The sequence below is a fragment of the Mustela nivalis genome, assembly GCF_964662115.1.
Source record: "Mustela nivalis genome assembly, chromosome: 3".
Lineage (NCBI taxonomy): Eukaryota > Metazoa > Chordata > Mammalia > Carnivora > Mustelidae > Mustela > Mustela nivalis.
In genome coordinates, this window is record NC_139022.1 from 167,297,203 (window position 1) to 167,311,878 (window position 14,676).

General features: G+C 44.9%; 1 protein-coding gene across 2 annotated transcripts in view; it reads left to right on the plus strand.

Annotated features, from left to right (window-relative positions):
* The window catches only part of LOC309861324 (unconventional myosin-X), a 92,112-nt gene that overhangs the window by 11,201 nt on the left and 66,235 nt on the right, over positions 1–14,676 (plus strand). For both annotated transcript variants that reach the window (XM_082724124.1, XM_082724125.1), the window contains exons 4-12: positions 303–421; positions 1,456–1,602; positions 1,791–1,891; positions 2,006–2,072; positions 2,457–2,549; positions 3,174–3,242; positions 3,436–3,518; positions 6,123–6,231; positions 9,171–9,251. In XM_082724124.1, the coding sequence (XP_082580250.1) occupies positions 303–421; positions 1,456–1,602; positions 1,791–1,891; positions 2,006–2,072; positions 2,457–2,549; positions 3,174–3,242; positions 3,436–3,518; positions 6,123–6,231; positions 9,171–9,251 (869 nt within the window). The remainder of the gene's footprint in view (positions 1–302; positions 422–1,455; positions 1,603–1,790; positions 1,892–2,005; positions 2,073–2,456; positions 2,550–3,173; positions 3,243–3,435; positions 3,519–6,122; positions 6,232–9,170; positions 9,252–14,676) is intronic.

Genomic DNA, 14,676 nt, shown 5'->3' on the forward strand with positions numbered 1-14,676 from the left:
ATTAGTGTCACAGAAAACAGTTACGACCTCCCAAGCCCCTGGCAGGTCTTGGGTCGCGCCTGCCTCAGGGTCTCAGGACCACACTTGGTCCAACATCAGGTTCTCTGCTCCGAGCCTGAGACCCATTAAGGGAGTGAATGACTTACAACAGAATGTGGCTCTGTAAATTCTACCGAGGGGTCGAGGAACGTTCTCTGCTTTAATGTATCGCTGTGCGGAGCTGGCTCTGGGGTCCCGGGGCCCGTTCCTTCTGGGCTCAATGCCCCTTCGTTTTGTTCTTTCCCCTCGTCCTTCGTCTCCAGCCTTGGGCAGGTCCGCGGAGCTGCTGGGGCTGGATTCCGCGCAGCTCACAGATGCCCTGACGCAGCGATCCATGTTCCTGAGGGGCGAGGAGATCCTGACGCCTCTCACCGTCCAACAGGTGCGTGCCCTCGGCCCTCCGAGCGCGGTTCAGAGGACAGTCCTCCGTGTTCAGATTCATGGCTTGGATTCAAATCAGTGACCACACCAAACCGCTCAGATGAGTTGGGTTCGCGATCAAGAGAGAGCAGATCCCCCCGCCGAAGGGAGGAGACAGGTGTTCGTTTGCTCCCGCGTAGCGCAGCCGAGTTTCCGAGCCGGCTGGGTCTGGGGCGTGCCAGTCCCCACACGCTACTTTCTGTTCTTGGGGAGTGCGTGGGTTGTGTGTGTTTCCTCCTCCGTAAGACAGGGATGATTTTCATACCTAATTCATAGATTCTTGTAAGGATAATAGTAAATATACACCAGTTACTTAAGTACTAAATAAACGGGAGCTATTGTAATTTATTGTTGTTACTTGCGCAGAAGTAGTTTTGCTTCTGCTCCTGCCTTGAGCCAGTTATGTGCGCCAGCCCATCTAATGTCAGTGAGTACACATGCTAGCCGTACCAAGAAGACATTTTTTCTGTGTACAAAGTAGACTATGAGGAGCGCCCGGGTGGCTCAGTCGGTTAAGCGCCTACCTTCAGCTCAGGTTGTGATCCCAGAATCCCGAGATTGAGCCCGTATCGGGCTCCCTGCTCAGTGGGGAGGCGACCTCTCCCTCTGCCCCTCACTCCGTTCATGCTCTCTCTCTCTCTTGCTCTCTCAAATAAATAAAAATATCTTAAAAAGTAGCTTCTGCGAAGAGGATCCTAAGAAAACTCAGGCCTTAATTGTTGTCTTAAGCCTGGTAACATTCGAAGCCGTGCATATGCTGGTTCAGATGAGAGCCTGGTATTTAAAGAGGGTCCTAGGGAATCCTACTGGAGAGTGAGTGAGTGAGCTCCCTTCTTCAGACACCTGGGTTTTCCTAGATGAAACTGATCGACTCGGTATCAGGTGCACAGTGTTACTCATGTTCAGTGCGTGTGTCTTCGAGGGGGACAGGGATGGACTTGCTGCCTGGGCAGCCCGTGGTCCGTGGGAGACGGTCACCGATCTCCTCTCCCACAGGCGGAAGACAGCCGGGACTCCTTGGCCATGGCACTTTATGCACGCTGCTTTGAGTGGGTGATTAAGAAAATTAACAGCCGGATCAAAGGCAAAGATGACTTTAAATCCATTGGCATTCTTGACATCTTTGGATTCGAAAACTTTGAGGTATGCTTCGGATGAGTGGGAGGCATGAATTCTTCTCTGTCACTAACTGGCTGATTGGGAGTGAATCTCTTCGAATAAATACTGATCTATTTCTCTTCAGATTTTTTTTTCTTTTCTTCACCTGTATATATATTAGTAAGGGCATGAAAGATACCTGTTCAATGGTTTCCTGTTCCCCCCACCTTTAGGTTAATCACTTCGAGCAGTTCAATATAAACTATGCAAACGAGAAACTTCAGGAATATTTCAACAAGCATATTTTTTCTCTGGAACAACTAGAGTATAGCAGGTAAGCACTCATAAAATTCCACTTCAAAAGTTTTTTTTAAAAAATGAGCCACTGAATTAGGTAGTTTTAAAGCTCTATTTTATTATAACTTAGCCCTTTTAAATCTTGCTACAGGGAGGGATTGGTGTGGGAAGACATTGACTGGATAGACAATGGTGAATGCTTGGACCTAATTGAGAAGGTAACATTGTTGAAGCATTGTAGCAGTCCCAAGGGTGTCTCGCTGGGCTGATTCATATTTATGGGAACCAAATCACTTGTGCGAACATGCACATCAAAGATGTGAATGTTTAGAACACAATGGACCATTTGGAAACATACATGCAAATGTGCAAGGTTGAATTTAAATACTTGGCTTCCTCAAACCTATTGTCTGGTTGAACTCCCTATTTCTATGGAACTAAATTTGTTGGATGTCTTCCTAGTATCTTTCTGAATTTTTTTAAGCCAAGAAATGCTCTGCCTTTTCCTTTAATGTTAGACACTTGAGAGAGGGGGAAGGGGGCTCTGAAATATTTTGAGGCATTCAACTTTTAATTCATTTCACTTTTTCTCTGTCTTCTAGAAACTTGGTCTTCTAGCCCTTATCAATGAAGAAAGCCATTTTCCTCAAGCCACAGACAGCACCTTATTGGAGAAGTTACACAATCAACATGCTGTATGTTAAAACTTGCCAATTCTTGATTATGGCTGAGTAGCAGATCTGTAGATCAGATTACACATAAGATATTTCAGTACTCTTGGCTCCGCGGTGCTTCACACATGTACATTTTTTTTTTTTAAGATTTTTTTTTATTTGACAGCGATCACAAGCAGCCGGGTGGCGGGGGGTGAGTTGGTGGTGGTGGGGAAGCAGGCTCCCGCTGAACAGAGAGCCCAATGTAGGGCTCGATCCCAGGACCCAAGATCATGACCAGAGCTGAGGGCAGAGGCTTAACCCACTGAGCTCCCCAGGCGCCCCCGCACACATAATTTTTTCTCAAACCAAAGCTCTCTTCCCCAGTCGCTGGAACTACATTGAAATAAGTTAAAGGGATAGACTTAGGGCTACTCATCAGAACGTGCCCACATTTAGTTGATGAGTATAGAATTTAACCTCACTTCTGCGACAACAGACAAGATCCACATGGTTTTGATAAAGTGTGTCACATGCTCTGACCTCAGCCTCTGATGCGTGGTGGGTTTTTCAAATTATTTTCACCATCTGTTGTAGTGAGTTCTCTCGGGAAGTCAGTGCAAATCAGTAAGTGAAATTAGGCATTTGTATTTGTTTCTTTATTAGAATAACCACTTCTACGTGAAGCCCAGAGTTGCGGTCAACCACTTCGGAGTGAAACACTATGCTGGAGAGGTAACTTCCTAATTAAGATCCTTAGTGATATTTGCCCATTTGGTATTTAGACAAACAGTAATTTCAGAAGCCAGTCGTAAATGTGCCAAAATGACTTCTCTTCATGGGGCCGGCCCTTAGGGGAGATGCTATGACCTGAAGTTGTTCTTTTGATCAGTTGTACCATTTCTCGTTTGTTTTTTGTAAAAACCAGGTTCAGTATGATGTTCGGGGCATCTTGGAGAAGAACAGAGACACTTTTAGAGATGATCTTCTCAACTTGCTAAGAGAAAGCCGGTATGTCAGTCTCCCCAAGACATCCTTAGCAAGCAAAGTATTATATGTGCAAGTGCTTTTGATTTACAAGTATAGAAAAAATTAATGTGGAAGCAACTTGGTTTATTATCTCCTTTCATGGGCAATACTTCATTAATTAAATGACTGAGATATAGAAAGAAATGCGAGTCGTTGTGATGACCATTCAGTGAGGTGCTCTAAGCACAGCGTGTGGGTCTGTGAGTTAGAGACTATTAATCCTGGTGTGGAGATGAACCGATTCTTGGAGCCGTGGGGTGTCTTGCCCAAGAGCCCACAGCTAGTTTTTGATTTGCTCTGCTGGGCTCCAGAACCCAAGATCTTAAGCAGGATGACGTCCTTTCTTCACAACAAGCTTAGAGCTCCGTGTCAAATTGGTTTCAGCCTTGGGTCTGTTAGACCCATCTGTCTCTAGTTTAAGGGATGTCAGAAAAAATCAGCAAGTGTTAAGTCCACTAAGATGACAAAGTCACACGTTCATTCATGAATTGTAAATTCACACGGTCACATCAGTAGCTGGTTAGTCTGTTTGTGAGGATTAAAGCAGGAGGCTGTGTGCGAGAGAAAGGGGAGGTTAGTGCTTGGGGTGAAGCTGTGGGTACTTGGTTCAGATCCAGCGTGAATCTGTAACAGAAACGAATTTTTATCATCCAAGGAAGGGAAGTAGCACCGTTACTAAAAACCCTAAGACTGTTAGGAATATAACTGTCGGTGGCAACGTGGTCACACCAACAACTGTGAATTGGGGTGAAGGAAGCCCATCCCCAATGTCAGTTTAGCAGCTTAGAACTGGAAGATAATGGAGATTTGTTTGAACTCTCCTGTGGGAAGATTTCCCGTTTACAGAACTGTGAGCTGTTCTTACTTTTAGATGAGTTTTCGGATCTATGAAATGACAATATTCAGGGGCACCCCGCTGGCTCAGTTAGTAGAGCATGTGACTCTTGAACTCAGGGTCCTGAGTTTGAGCCCTCCATTGAGGGTAGAGTTTAGTTTAGGGTTTTTTTTTTTTTTTTTAAAGATTTTTTTTTTTTAATTTAATTTATTTATTTGACAGAGATCACAAGTAGGCAGAGAGAGAGAGAAGAGGAAGCAGGCTCCCTGCAGAGCAGAGAGCCCGATGTGGGGCTCGATCCCAGGACCCTGGGATCATGACCTGAGCCGAAGGCAGAGGCTTTAAACCACTGAGCCACCCAGGCGCCCCTAGAGTTCAGTTAAAAAAAAAAACAAGGTTAAAAAAATGATAATAGTGGTAGATGTTTTAAAAATTCCATAGCATGTTATCTATCAAAGCAATTTCGTAGTTGTCAGATGTTAAATAATACATTTTAAAATGACCTTGACATTAAATAGAAGCCCCTGGCTGTGGAAGGATCACGGGTGCGGAGGTCAGCAGGGCGGTGTTTGACTGGCCGCCTCTGTGGTCACGTAAAGGGGTTTTGTGAGTGGAGTAAAGAAGTTCCTGTTCCAGTCCAGGTTTCTCCCGGCAAAACTGTGAGAGGTTTGGACTGTTGCTGGCTCTGCTCTCTTTTGCCTTTGACACCTGTGACATTTTAACAGAACCCAGGCTTTTCTCCACAGTGCTGACAGCACAGTTCGAGAACTTCAAAGGGAGAGCACGACATAGCAGCCTGGAACAAAAGCGAAAAAGCAATGGGGGCAAAGAGAGAAGTGGCAGAGCAGCCTTGACCTTCTGTGTTGGGAGGGAGGGACGCTCAGAGGTTGGCCCAGTCTTCCCTGCTCTCGGGGCAGCCACCGGCCCTTCCCCTGACTTCACAGTCCGTAGCTGGAGCATCTTCTATGCTAGAAAGATAAGAAATTATCAAGAGGCCTTTTACTTTTTTTTTTTTTTCTTAAGATTTCATTTATTTATTTGACAGAGAGATCGTAAGTAGGCAGAGAGGCAGACAGAGAGAGAGGAGGAAGCAGGCTCCCCGCTGAGCAGAGAGCCTGATGCCGGGCTCGATCCCAGGATCCTGAGATCATGACCTGAGCTGAAGGTAGAGGCTTAACCCACTGAGCCACCCAGGTGCCCTACGTTTTATTAGTAGTGGCAATTTCATAGTACTTTTTAGCAATAACATTAATGCTAAAATTACCCTCATTTCTCAAATGAAAAATGAAGCCAAGCCCAGCATCTTCCCGAGCCGCATAGCTTGGAAGGGTTGGAGGCAGGATAAAAACGCTCGTGGGCTTCACGGCAGGTGAGCACTTTCCCCCTGTGAATCGGGTGGGCCTGGGAGACACTGTGTGAGTTGTGCAGAAACATCTCCCTCCTCCAGGCAGAGACATCAAGGCTGCAAGGAACTTAGGTGGCCCTTGGGAGCGCAGCACTCCTCGGTGGCCTGTCTCCCTGGGCCACTTCTATCCCCGTCCGCTTCTCTTCTGCAAGACCCTAGGGCTCAGAAGGTGGATACATTTTTTTTTTTTTTTTCCCGTGTAAGGCTCTTTGGCAGTGGTGGCTTTGAAATTTTTGGAAGCTGCCCAGCTCTTCCTGGACTCCGTGGGTCACTTGCAGTGGGAGCAGGCATGATATATGACCGTAATCCAGCACCAGTAACGGCCTTCTGCTCTCTGCTCACACAGATTCGACTTCATCTATGACCTATTCGAACACGTCTCAAGCCGCAATAACCAGGATACCTTGAAATGTGGAAGCAAACACCGACGGCCCACAGTCAGCTCACAGTTCAAGGTTAGTCTCGCTGCCGACTTCCAGGAGTCCACGGTTGCTCTGGTTTTAGGAGTTGAAAGCAGGAACTGGGGGGATGTGAGGTCCCTGGAAGTGTTGGTTTATTTATTTTTTTTCTTTTCTGGCACCAGACAGTGCTTTCAAAATACACTTGTTCTGAGTCACATGAAAACGTGTAGACTTTTTTTTTTTGTCTTGTTAAAAACAAATAACTACTTATCCTAAGTGGAAGGAATGATGGACCACGTGGGATCACTTTGATTTGTATTTAAAGGCGCCGATGAATATAGAGCATATTTCTTTCTGTGTTTGGATTTTTGTACTTTTCCCAGATACGTTGACAGTATTGCAGTTAGGAGTAAGGACCAAGTGACCGCATATTTAAATAAGATCAGTGTCAGTTACCTTGTGCAGAGACCCAGAATTCAGAGAAAATAAGGACCGTTCGTTTTGCATTTTAAATTCTTGGCCATTTGGGGGGCACCTGGTTGGCCCAGTCTGCCTTCAGCTCCGGTCATGATCTCAGGGTCCTGGGATCAAGCCCTGCATTGGGCTCTCTGCTCAGCAGGGAGCCTGCTTCCCCCTCTCTCTCTGCCTGCCTCTCTGCCTCCTTGTGACTCTCTCTCTCTGTCAAATAAAGAAGTAGGATCTTTATAAATAAATAAATAATAAATATTTGGCCATTTTAGAAAGTTTAGAGATAGAGCATACAAAGACCATTTTCCAAACTTAATTGTTCTGTTTCAGCCCCAAGTAACAGATCCCAACATGAAGAGAAATGGAGGCATGTCAGTCTATAGACATTTATTAAATCTGCCTTCAAAGGGTCTTTCATTTAGTTCTTCAGAGCAGGATGGCTCTGGTGGGGTTCTGCATGAGGTCTGACCTATAGGGCAGCTGGCCATGAGCCGGGGACATACCAGTGTTGCTGACGGTGCTGGATTGTGTGATATGACGGGCGGGTTCGAACCAGGTAGGTTATAATAAAAAAGAGCTGCCCCTTGTAGTGTATGTATTATGTGCCAGTCCCTGGGCTAATTGCTTCCTGCACGCGGTCTTGTTCGTTTCTCCTGCAATCTTTTCAGTGCGTAGTGTGGTCCCCATTTCACAGATGAGGAAACTGAGGTTTAGAGAGATGGAAACCCCTTCAGTCCCTCTGAGGACTGAAACTAGGATCTGAGCCGAACCTGTCTGACTCTATAACCTAGACTCTTCGCCTTCCGGTGGAATTGTGACATTACCTTCCTCCAGGGCAGCATTGCCTGGAGTTGCCTTGGAAGGCTTCGTGGTTATCCAGTCATATTGCTCTGGGAATCAAGGCAATGGCAGAGAGTGGGCAGGCCTTCTGGGTCGAGAGACCAGGCAGGAGAAAGGGGTCCTGAGACAGGAGCATTGAGTCCTGTCCCTGGAAAACTGTGACTAGAGGGGACCAGCTGACAGGAAGTTCGTATGGAGTTAAACCGATACCAGAAGCCACAAAGGGCCATGTGTGCGACGCCATTTTGTCATCTGTGAGAAATCCTAAAGCTCTGGAAGCAGAGAAGTAGCACCTCAGAGTAGTGCTGTAGAGACCCAGTGTCATCCGCAAGATCATGAGAAGAAAAAAGAGCCAGAAATGGAGGGAAGACCAGTGGTTTAAAAGAGACCGAAAGAGGGGCGCCTGGGTGGCTCAGTGGTTAGGCCTCTGCCTTCAGCTCGGGTCATGACCTCAGGGTTCTAGGATCGAGCCCCGCATCGGGCTCTCTGCTCAGCAGGAAGCCTGCTTCCCCCTCTCTCTCTGCCTGCCTCTCTGCCTACTTGTGATCTCTGTCAAATAAATAAATAAAATCTTAAAAAAAAGAAAAAGAAAAAAAAAGAGACCGAAAGACCCGTCAGCTGCAACATGAGAACTTCATTTACATTCTGATTTAAAGAAGCATTTTTTTAAAAAATTTATTCATTCGAGAGAGACCGAGTGCAGAGAGAGGAGCAGGAGGAGAGGCTCCTCAAGCAGACTCTGGGCCGAGCACGGATCCTAACACAGGACTCGATCTCACGACCCTGAGATCATGACCTGAGCTGAAACCCAGGGTCGGACGCTTAACCAGCTGAGCCACCCAGGGGCCCCAGAGAACAGACCATTTAAAAATTATGAAATTTGAGATACTTGAAGATTTAATATGAAATTGGAGACAATTGCTGCTTTTAAAATTGGTATTAAGGAATTCCTGTTAAAGCTTTTTAGGATGATGGTAACAGTGGTTACATACGTGTTTGACAGTGTGTAGCCTTTGATAACACATCCTGATACTTGCGTGATGACCTAACGTGCTGTCTGGGATTTGCTTCCTGTGAGAGGTGGGCATAGTACGTACACAGACGAGGAAACCAGATAGGCCAGGAGCTGAAGCCGGTGAGGAGTGCTTATTACAAGCTGTGTCTGCTTTGGGAAATGTTAAAAATTCTTCACAACCACCACAGCAAAAAATCTTAAAAAAAAAAAAAAAAAAAGGCAGTATTACAGAACACTGATCTGCCTGGTGATTTGAGGGTAAGAGTTGAGAGATGGTGGAACTCTGGTAGAGACGGTCATTTTGATGGAAATAATGAATTAGGAGAAAAAGAACTCTGAGGGGAGAGAACAGGTTTTCTGTATGCAACATTGAAATAGCCTAGGGTTGCTTTTTTCCTGGTTAACACGATGTTTTTATTTTTGTTTCTAATGATACTATTTCAAGGAAGTGACAAATGAGCTTTGTATACTGTGAAATCATGTCTACGAATTGTAGGATCTTGGCTTTATTTTATATTACAATGACAATGTTAAAAATAAAAATTCTTACTAATCCTATGGTTGATATTGGTTTTTATTCCTGTTTCTGATCGTTGCCTAAAATGATGAGAAATCGAAAGAATGGCATAGTAAGAGACTAAGTCAACATATACTTTTTCCTTTCTACTAGGACTCTCTGCATTCCTTAATGGCGACACTAAGCTCCTCTAATCCTTTCTTTGTTCGCTGTATCAAGCCAAACACGCAGAAGGTAAGATTTACAGCAGTGCTAGACTGGGTCTGGGTCTTTAAAGACACTGCCTCCTGGGGCACTTTCTCTAAAGTCCTTTCATCATTGATGGTTCGAAGTGTTACTATAACATCATTATAACCTAAAATTAAATGGAAAAATTCCCTTCGTCTTTTGGGCCTGTTTGCTTCTGAAGGATGTGATTATGCTTGAGAGAAATCTGGTTTAAAAGGAGATGTTGTGAAGCTTTCACAATTTTTTTTTTTTTTTTTTTGAGGATTTGGTTGAAATTTTTGGACAGGCTTCTATCTGGAAGAGATAGTTGGTGTAGGTTTTGTGGTTGATTTCTTTTTTCATGTTGCTTTCTTGTTAAACACGATGAAGAGTCTGTATTCTAAGTAGCAGCGCTGATTTTGAAGGACCCTAACCCAGTGGTCAGGCCTAATTTGAGAACTCCTGAAAGGCTGCCATGGTCAGTTTTCATGGGTAAGCTCTGTGAGGTCAGGTTTTTAATGCCATAGCCTGATTAGAAACAATATGAGTGTTATGAGAAGCTACCTAAACAAAGAAAACTTAATATTCAATGGCTGTAGCTGCTGAATCCATGACTAAATGGGTACCCCACCCTAAGATGTTGTTAAAAAGTGGAAATGATCTTGATTTGGGAAATATCAGCTCTTAGTAACCCCCCAAATAGAGAAATCACCCTCCCTTCCACAAGACATGTTGAAAAACTTAGCGCTATTCTCATAAGGCTTGAGCAAAGGAAGCTGACCTGAGCTGTTCTCTCGCGAGACTTACATTGCATTCTGATGACTTTGCTGATGCTAGATCTTTTTATCTTGTTTACCAGTTGCCTGTGACTTTAATATTAATGATTCCTCATTTATGGTTTAAAAATGTTTCTTAGAACCACAAAATTGAACGCTCTGTCTTCTAGAAAGGGAAAAGTAGATACTTTCTTTAACCAAGTTTGCTAGCTAACTCTGTTAAGTCTGCTAGCTTGCTATGAGCTGCGATGGTGGGGAATTTGGTATTTGTATGGTGCAAAGCAGCTGATGTGGGTCCTATGTGGAAGATCTGTGCCTCTGCTCTGGTAGCTTAAAAGAGTAGCTCGTCTTTCCATTGCTAATTTATATCCCGATGTCTTTGATAATCACAAACATGGCAGCATACACAATAGGTAGTTTGGGGACCCAGTGTAGGAAATTACTAGTCAAGACATAACAATATACCATGTCAGTGTCAGCTGGTTTATATTTTCCCTTTAGAACCTCAGTGAACAGTATTTACAATACAAATGGACTTCACGCTTTGGGTCTATACTCATAAGAAATGTTTGACCCATTCCTCTTCCTCTCTTTACAGCAGTGTTAATAATACCATAGTTCATCCTTCAAGTGTGCCATTTTTTCCCAAAATTTAAGGGCCTGGGTGTTGGGCTGCATTTTACAACTTTTGGCAAGCCGTAGTTTAATTGGGGCTCTTTTCTCATCTTAGGGATATGTCACCTGTCATGCAGGTTATAGGGTTTGGTGTCTTAGATTCAGGGAAATGGGGACTCGCCAAACCAGCACTAGAAATTTTAATTTGAGAAACTCGGTGTCTCCCGTATTTGATTTCTTTCTTGGATGACATGAAATTTTTCCTTTAAAGTGTAATCGCTTTTGAAATTAGGCCTGCTTGAAAACCCTTCAGCAGGCAGAGTGTTGAAGAAATTACCTCTTTTTGATGTTTATTTTTTCTGGCTGGGATTCGGCTGTGCCTAATTGCTTTGGTTTTTGCATTTAAAGAAATGAGCCAGCCCAACCTCCTATTTCCTCTGTACTGCTTACAGTCTCTCTGTCAGCTCACCCGCGGCAGACGCTAATTAATGCTCACCAAGAGATGGGCCGTAGGAGACTCCGAAAACCATGTTGGTACCATTTTAAACGCAACCAGAAAGTAAAGGCTCAGACATGTGAACCGACTTGTCTGAGGCTCAAGATGTAGGTGTGATTTGAAGTGTGAAGATGCTAATTAGAATATGGAAATAGTTAATTATGACTTGCTTAGCATTCCTTTGGTTCCATTGAAAATATCAGATGTCACTGGTGATGACGGTCTATGAAATGTGTGCAAACAGCCCTCCTTTGGAGGTTATTATGAGTTTTCTTTGGTCCAAAGATTGGTGCTTCTAAAATTTCATGAGGAAAATCTTACCTGCCGTCTCCCCATAGGTGGGAAATATATATTTCTGGAGCAAAGGGATGATATTGTCGCTTCCTGCCTCATACCCTTTACCAGTCATTTGTACATCAGGGAACCTTAAAAGGATGTATTCAAGCTTACATGTATGTGGGTATATTGTGGATCATTCAGGAACATGGGTCATGGGTTTGGGCAGATTCTGGAGGGTTTATTTTTGAAAATTCTGTGACCAGAGGGATGAAAACAGTGGCTTTAAAGTCTGTGGCCTAAGGAAGTGTGGCCTTAGAGAAAGTGGAGGAACTGCTTTGTGCTTTTAGGAACAGGTCCAGCATATCCAAGACTCCGGTGGTAGCTTTGCGAGTGTGAGCACACTGCCCAGTGGGTCCTGAGCTTGTAGGACAGACAGGCTGCCTCCCTTCCTTGACAAGTGTGAGGGTTGGAGTGGGTGCTTGGGCCTAAAGCTTCTGGAAATCCTTTGTGGGAAATATTACAGGGTTTTTGTTTTTTGGGATATTTGTGTTTTGCTGGGATTTTTGGTTTTGCTTTGAAAAGCAAGTGCAAGCAGGGAGATATAACTGAAATGCTAGAACATTATGTCAATTCAGCTCTGATAATTGTAGACTTTTTTTTTTTTTTTTAGGAACAACAGGTAGCTAACCTTAGGTGTTGTAAAAAGGATATTCCAGTGGCGTTGAGAAGTTCTGGTGCTAAGTTAGGAGGCGAATTTTAAAAAGCCTACTTCTTACTACAATGGAATATTACTCAGCCATGAAAAAGGAATGAAATCTTGCCATTTGCAAAGACATAGATGGAGCTAGAAGGTATTACATTAAATGAAATAAGTCAGAGAAAGACAAATACCATATGATTTCACTCATATGTGAAATTTAAGAAACAAAACAAACAAGCAAAGGGAAAAAAAGAGAGGCTAACCACGAAACGGGCTCCTGGCTATGAAGAACAGACTGACGGTCACCAGAGGGGAGGGGACGAGGGGATGGGGATTAAGGAGTTTACTTGTGGTGAGCACCAGGGATATATTGTTGAATCACTGTATTGTGTACCTGAAACCATTCTTACCCTGTGTGTTAACTATGCTGGCATTAAAGTAAAAACTTAAAAAACAAAAAACAAACAAACAAAAAGCCTCCCTCTGCATCGGGGCTTGTGTGCAGTTAATTCTAGTTAATTCTTTGCCTGACACGGCACTACAGGCTGTCATCTTCCGGTCGGCTTAGGATTTTGGAGTTTACAAAGGGCGGACTTCTCCATTAGACAATATTTTAGACGGCACTGTAGCCGGTTAGCTTCATTCTGCTGTGATTTGTTGGCCAGTGCTAGCTTCTGGCTCAAAGTGCCCCAACCAACACCAAGAGATTTCCCTCACAAAGGAAACCTGCTTTGCTTCTGCAGAATTTCTCCCCAAGGGTGTCCTGTGGCCTGTGATCTCTCCCTTCTGTCCCCGCCTGGTGTTTTAGCAAATGAGTTCCAGTCCCAAAAGTCTGTCATTAACATTCCTCAGAGGAGCCCTGAGGAAGTGCAGGACAGAATTAAAGAAGGGAGCGGACTGATAACTATCAGCAAAGCCTTTGGGGGCTGTGAGGACTGGGCTGTGAGGCCCTGGCTGTCCCCAGTTCCCAGCCTCGAATGTGGGGAAGGCAAGGCTGTCCTCACCTGCCAGCACGTGCCCAGCGGACACTCTTCACGGTGCCTTCTGGAGGTCTGATGGGGGCGTGCTCGGGTTCCTGGGGGAGTCATTCCCTTACTTGCACGATACCCACGACAGGCTGCCGGCACACAGGGAGGGCGTGAGGGCTCCATGCAGACATCATGAAAACCTAAACCTTCTATTTCCAGAGGCCCCGTGATGCCATGGATGGATTGATAAACTCAGCACATTCAGTCCTGGGGACTAATTTTTGTGTGATCCAGGTGCTGCCTGCCACTTGTTTTCTTGTTTTTTGTTTTTGGGTTTTCGTGGGGGGGGGGTGGGGCTTGAACTCAGGACCCTGAGATCAAGAGTCACCTGCTCTACAGACTGAACCAGCCAGGCAATCCCTTCTCCCCATCCTTTTTTTCTCTTTAAACAAAGACCAAACATTTCTTTAAAAAATTCTGATGATTGGGGCGCTTGGGTGGCTCAGTGGGTTAAAACCTCTGCCTTCTGCTCAGGTCATGATCCCAGGGTCCTGGGATGGAGCCCCACATCATCAGACTCTCTGCTCAGCAGGGAGCCTGCTTCCTCCTCTCTCTCTGCCAGCTTGTGATCTCTGTCTGTCAAATAATAAGTGAGGTCTTTAAAAAAAAAAAAAAGTTCTGATGATCATGTGGCTTATTTCCTACCTTGAATTTTTGCTCTGTTCTTCCTAAATCTTTTTCTCTTTCATTTTATTCTTCCTACTTGTCCTTAGCCTAACTGATCTTAATTGCCGCAACTTTTTGGTTTTAGTCATGGTTCTCTCTACCCTAATCCTATGTTCTGAATAAAGTGTTCCCGAAAGAAGGAAGATCTTAACCAGGTACAGCTTTGTAGGACGTACCTTCCTGTCTTTGCTGCCTAGCTCAGTGTCCAGGCCACGGTCTGTGCTCAGTAGATGGGGAATTGCATTGCTGATCCACGCACATTGTGAGCTTAGTCATAGTATAGGAGAGGAGTGCTTAACTTTACCAAGATAGAGACTTAACTTGCAACTTTTATTTTTTTTTTTTTTAAGATTTTTATCTTTACTAACCTCCGCACCCAGTGTGGGGCTCTGACTTACAAGAGCCGGTACGCCACAGACTGAGCCAGCCCGGCACCTGTGGACTTGCTAACTTTGAATCCTGACCGCTACAGGTTTCATTCTAGTTAATTTCTATGAGGTGCATTATTTGCTTCTGGATCCTCTGACTGATGTAGGTGGAAGTCGCCCTGGAGGTATTCCAGGAGGTCGGGATTGGGGCGATATCTTCCATATGATTCAGCCTTTCAAACATCAGCACACGATGCTGGACTACCGCAGGGCTCTTGTGGGCAATTGGTTTGGGAGAGTTTTGCTCGCCTGAATACAGTCTGTGCTTGTCTCGTGTTCACGTTTTTACTGTTCTTCTGTGGGTGGCTGTTTGCCCAGGACCGTGTTTACTAGGGCCCCTCCTGTGCCCTGCCCCGGCTGCTCTCCCTCTGTGCACCCCCGGGGTTGCCTGCAGCACAGGGTCATTCGTTGGTACCCTACGCCAAGGTCACGGGTGGTTGTGCTCCGCTCCCGCCAGATCCGGG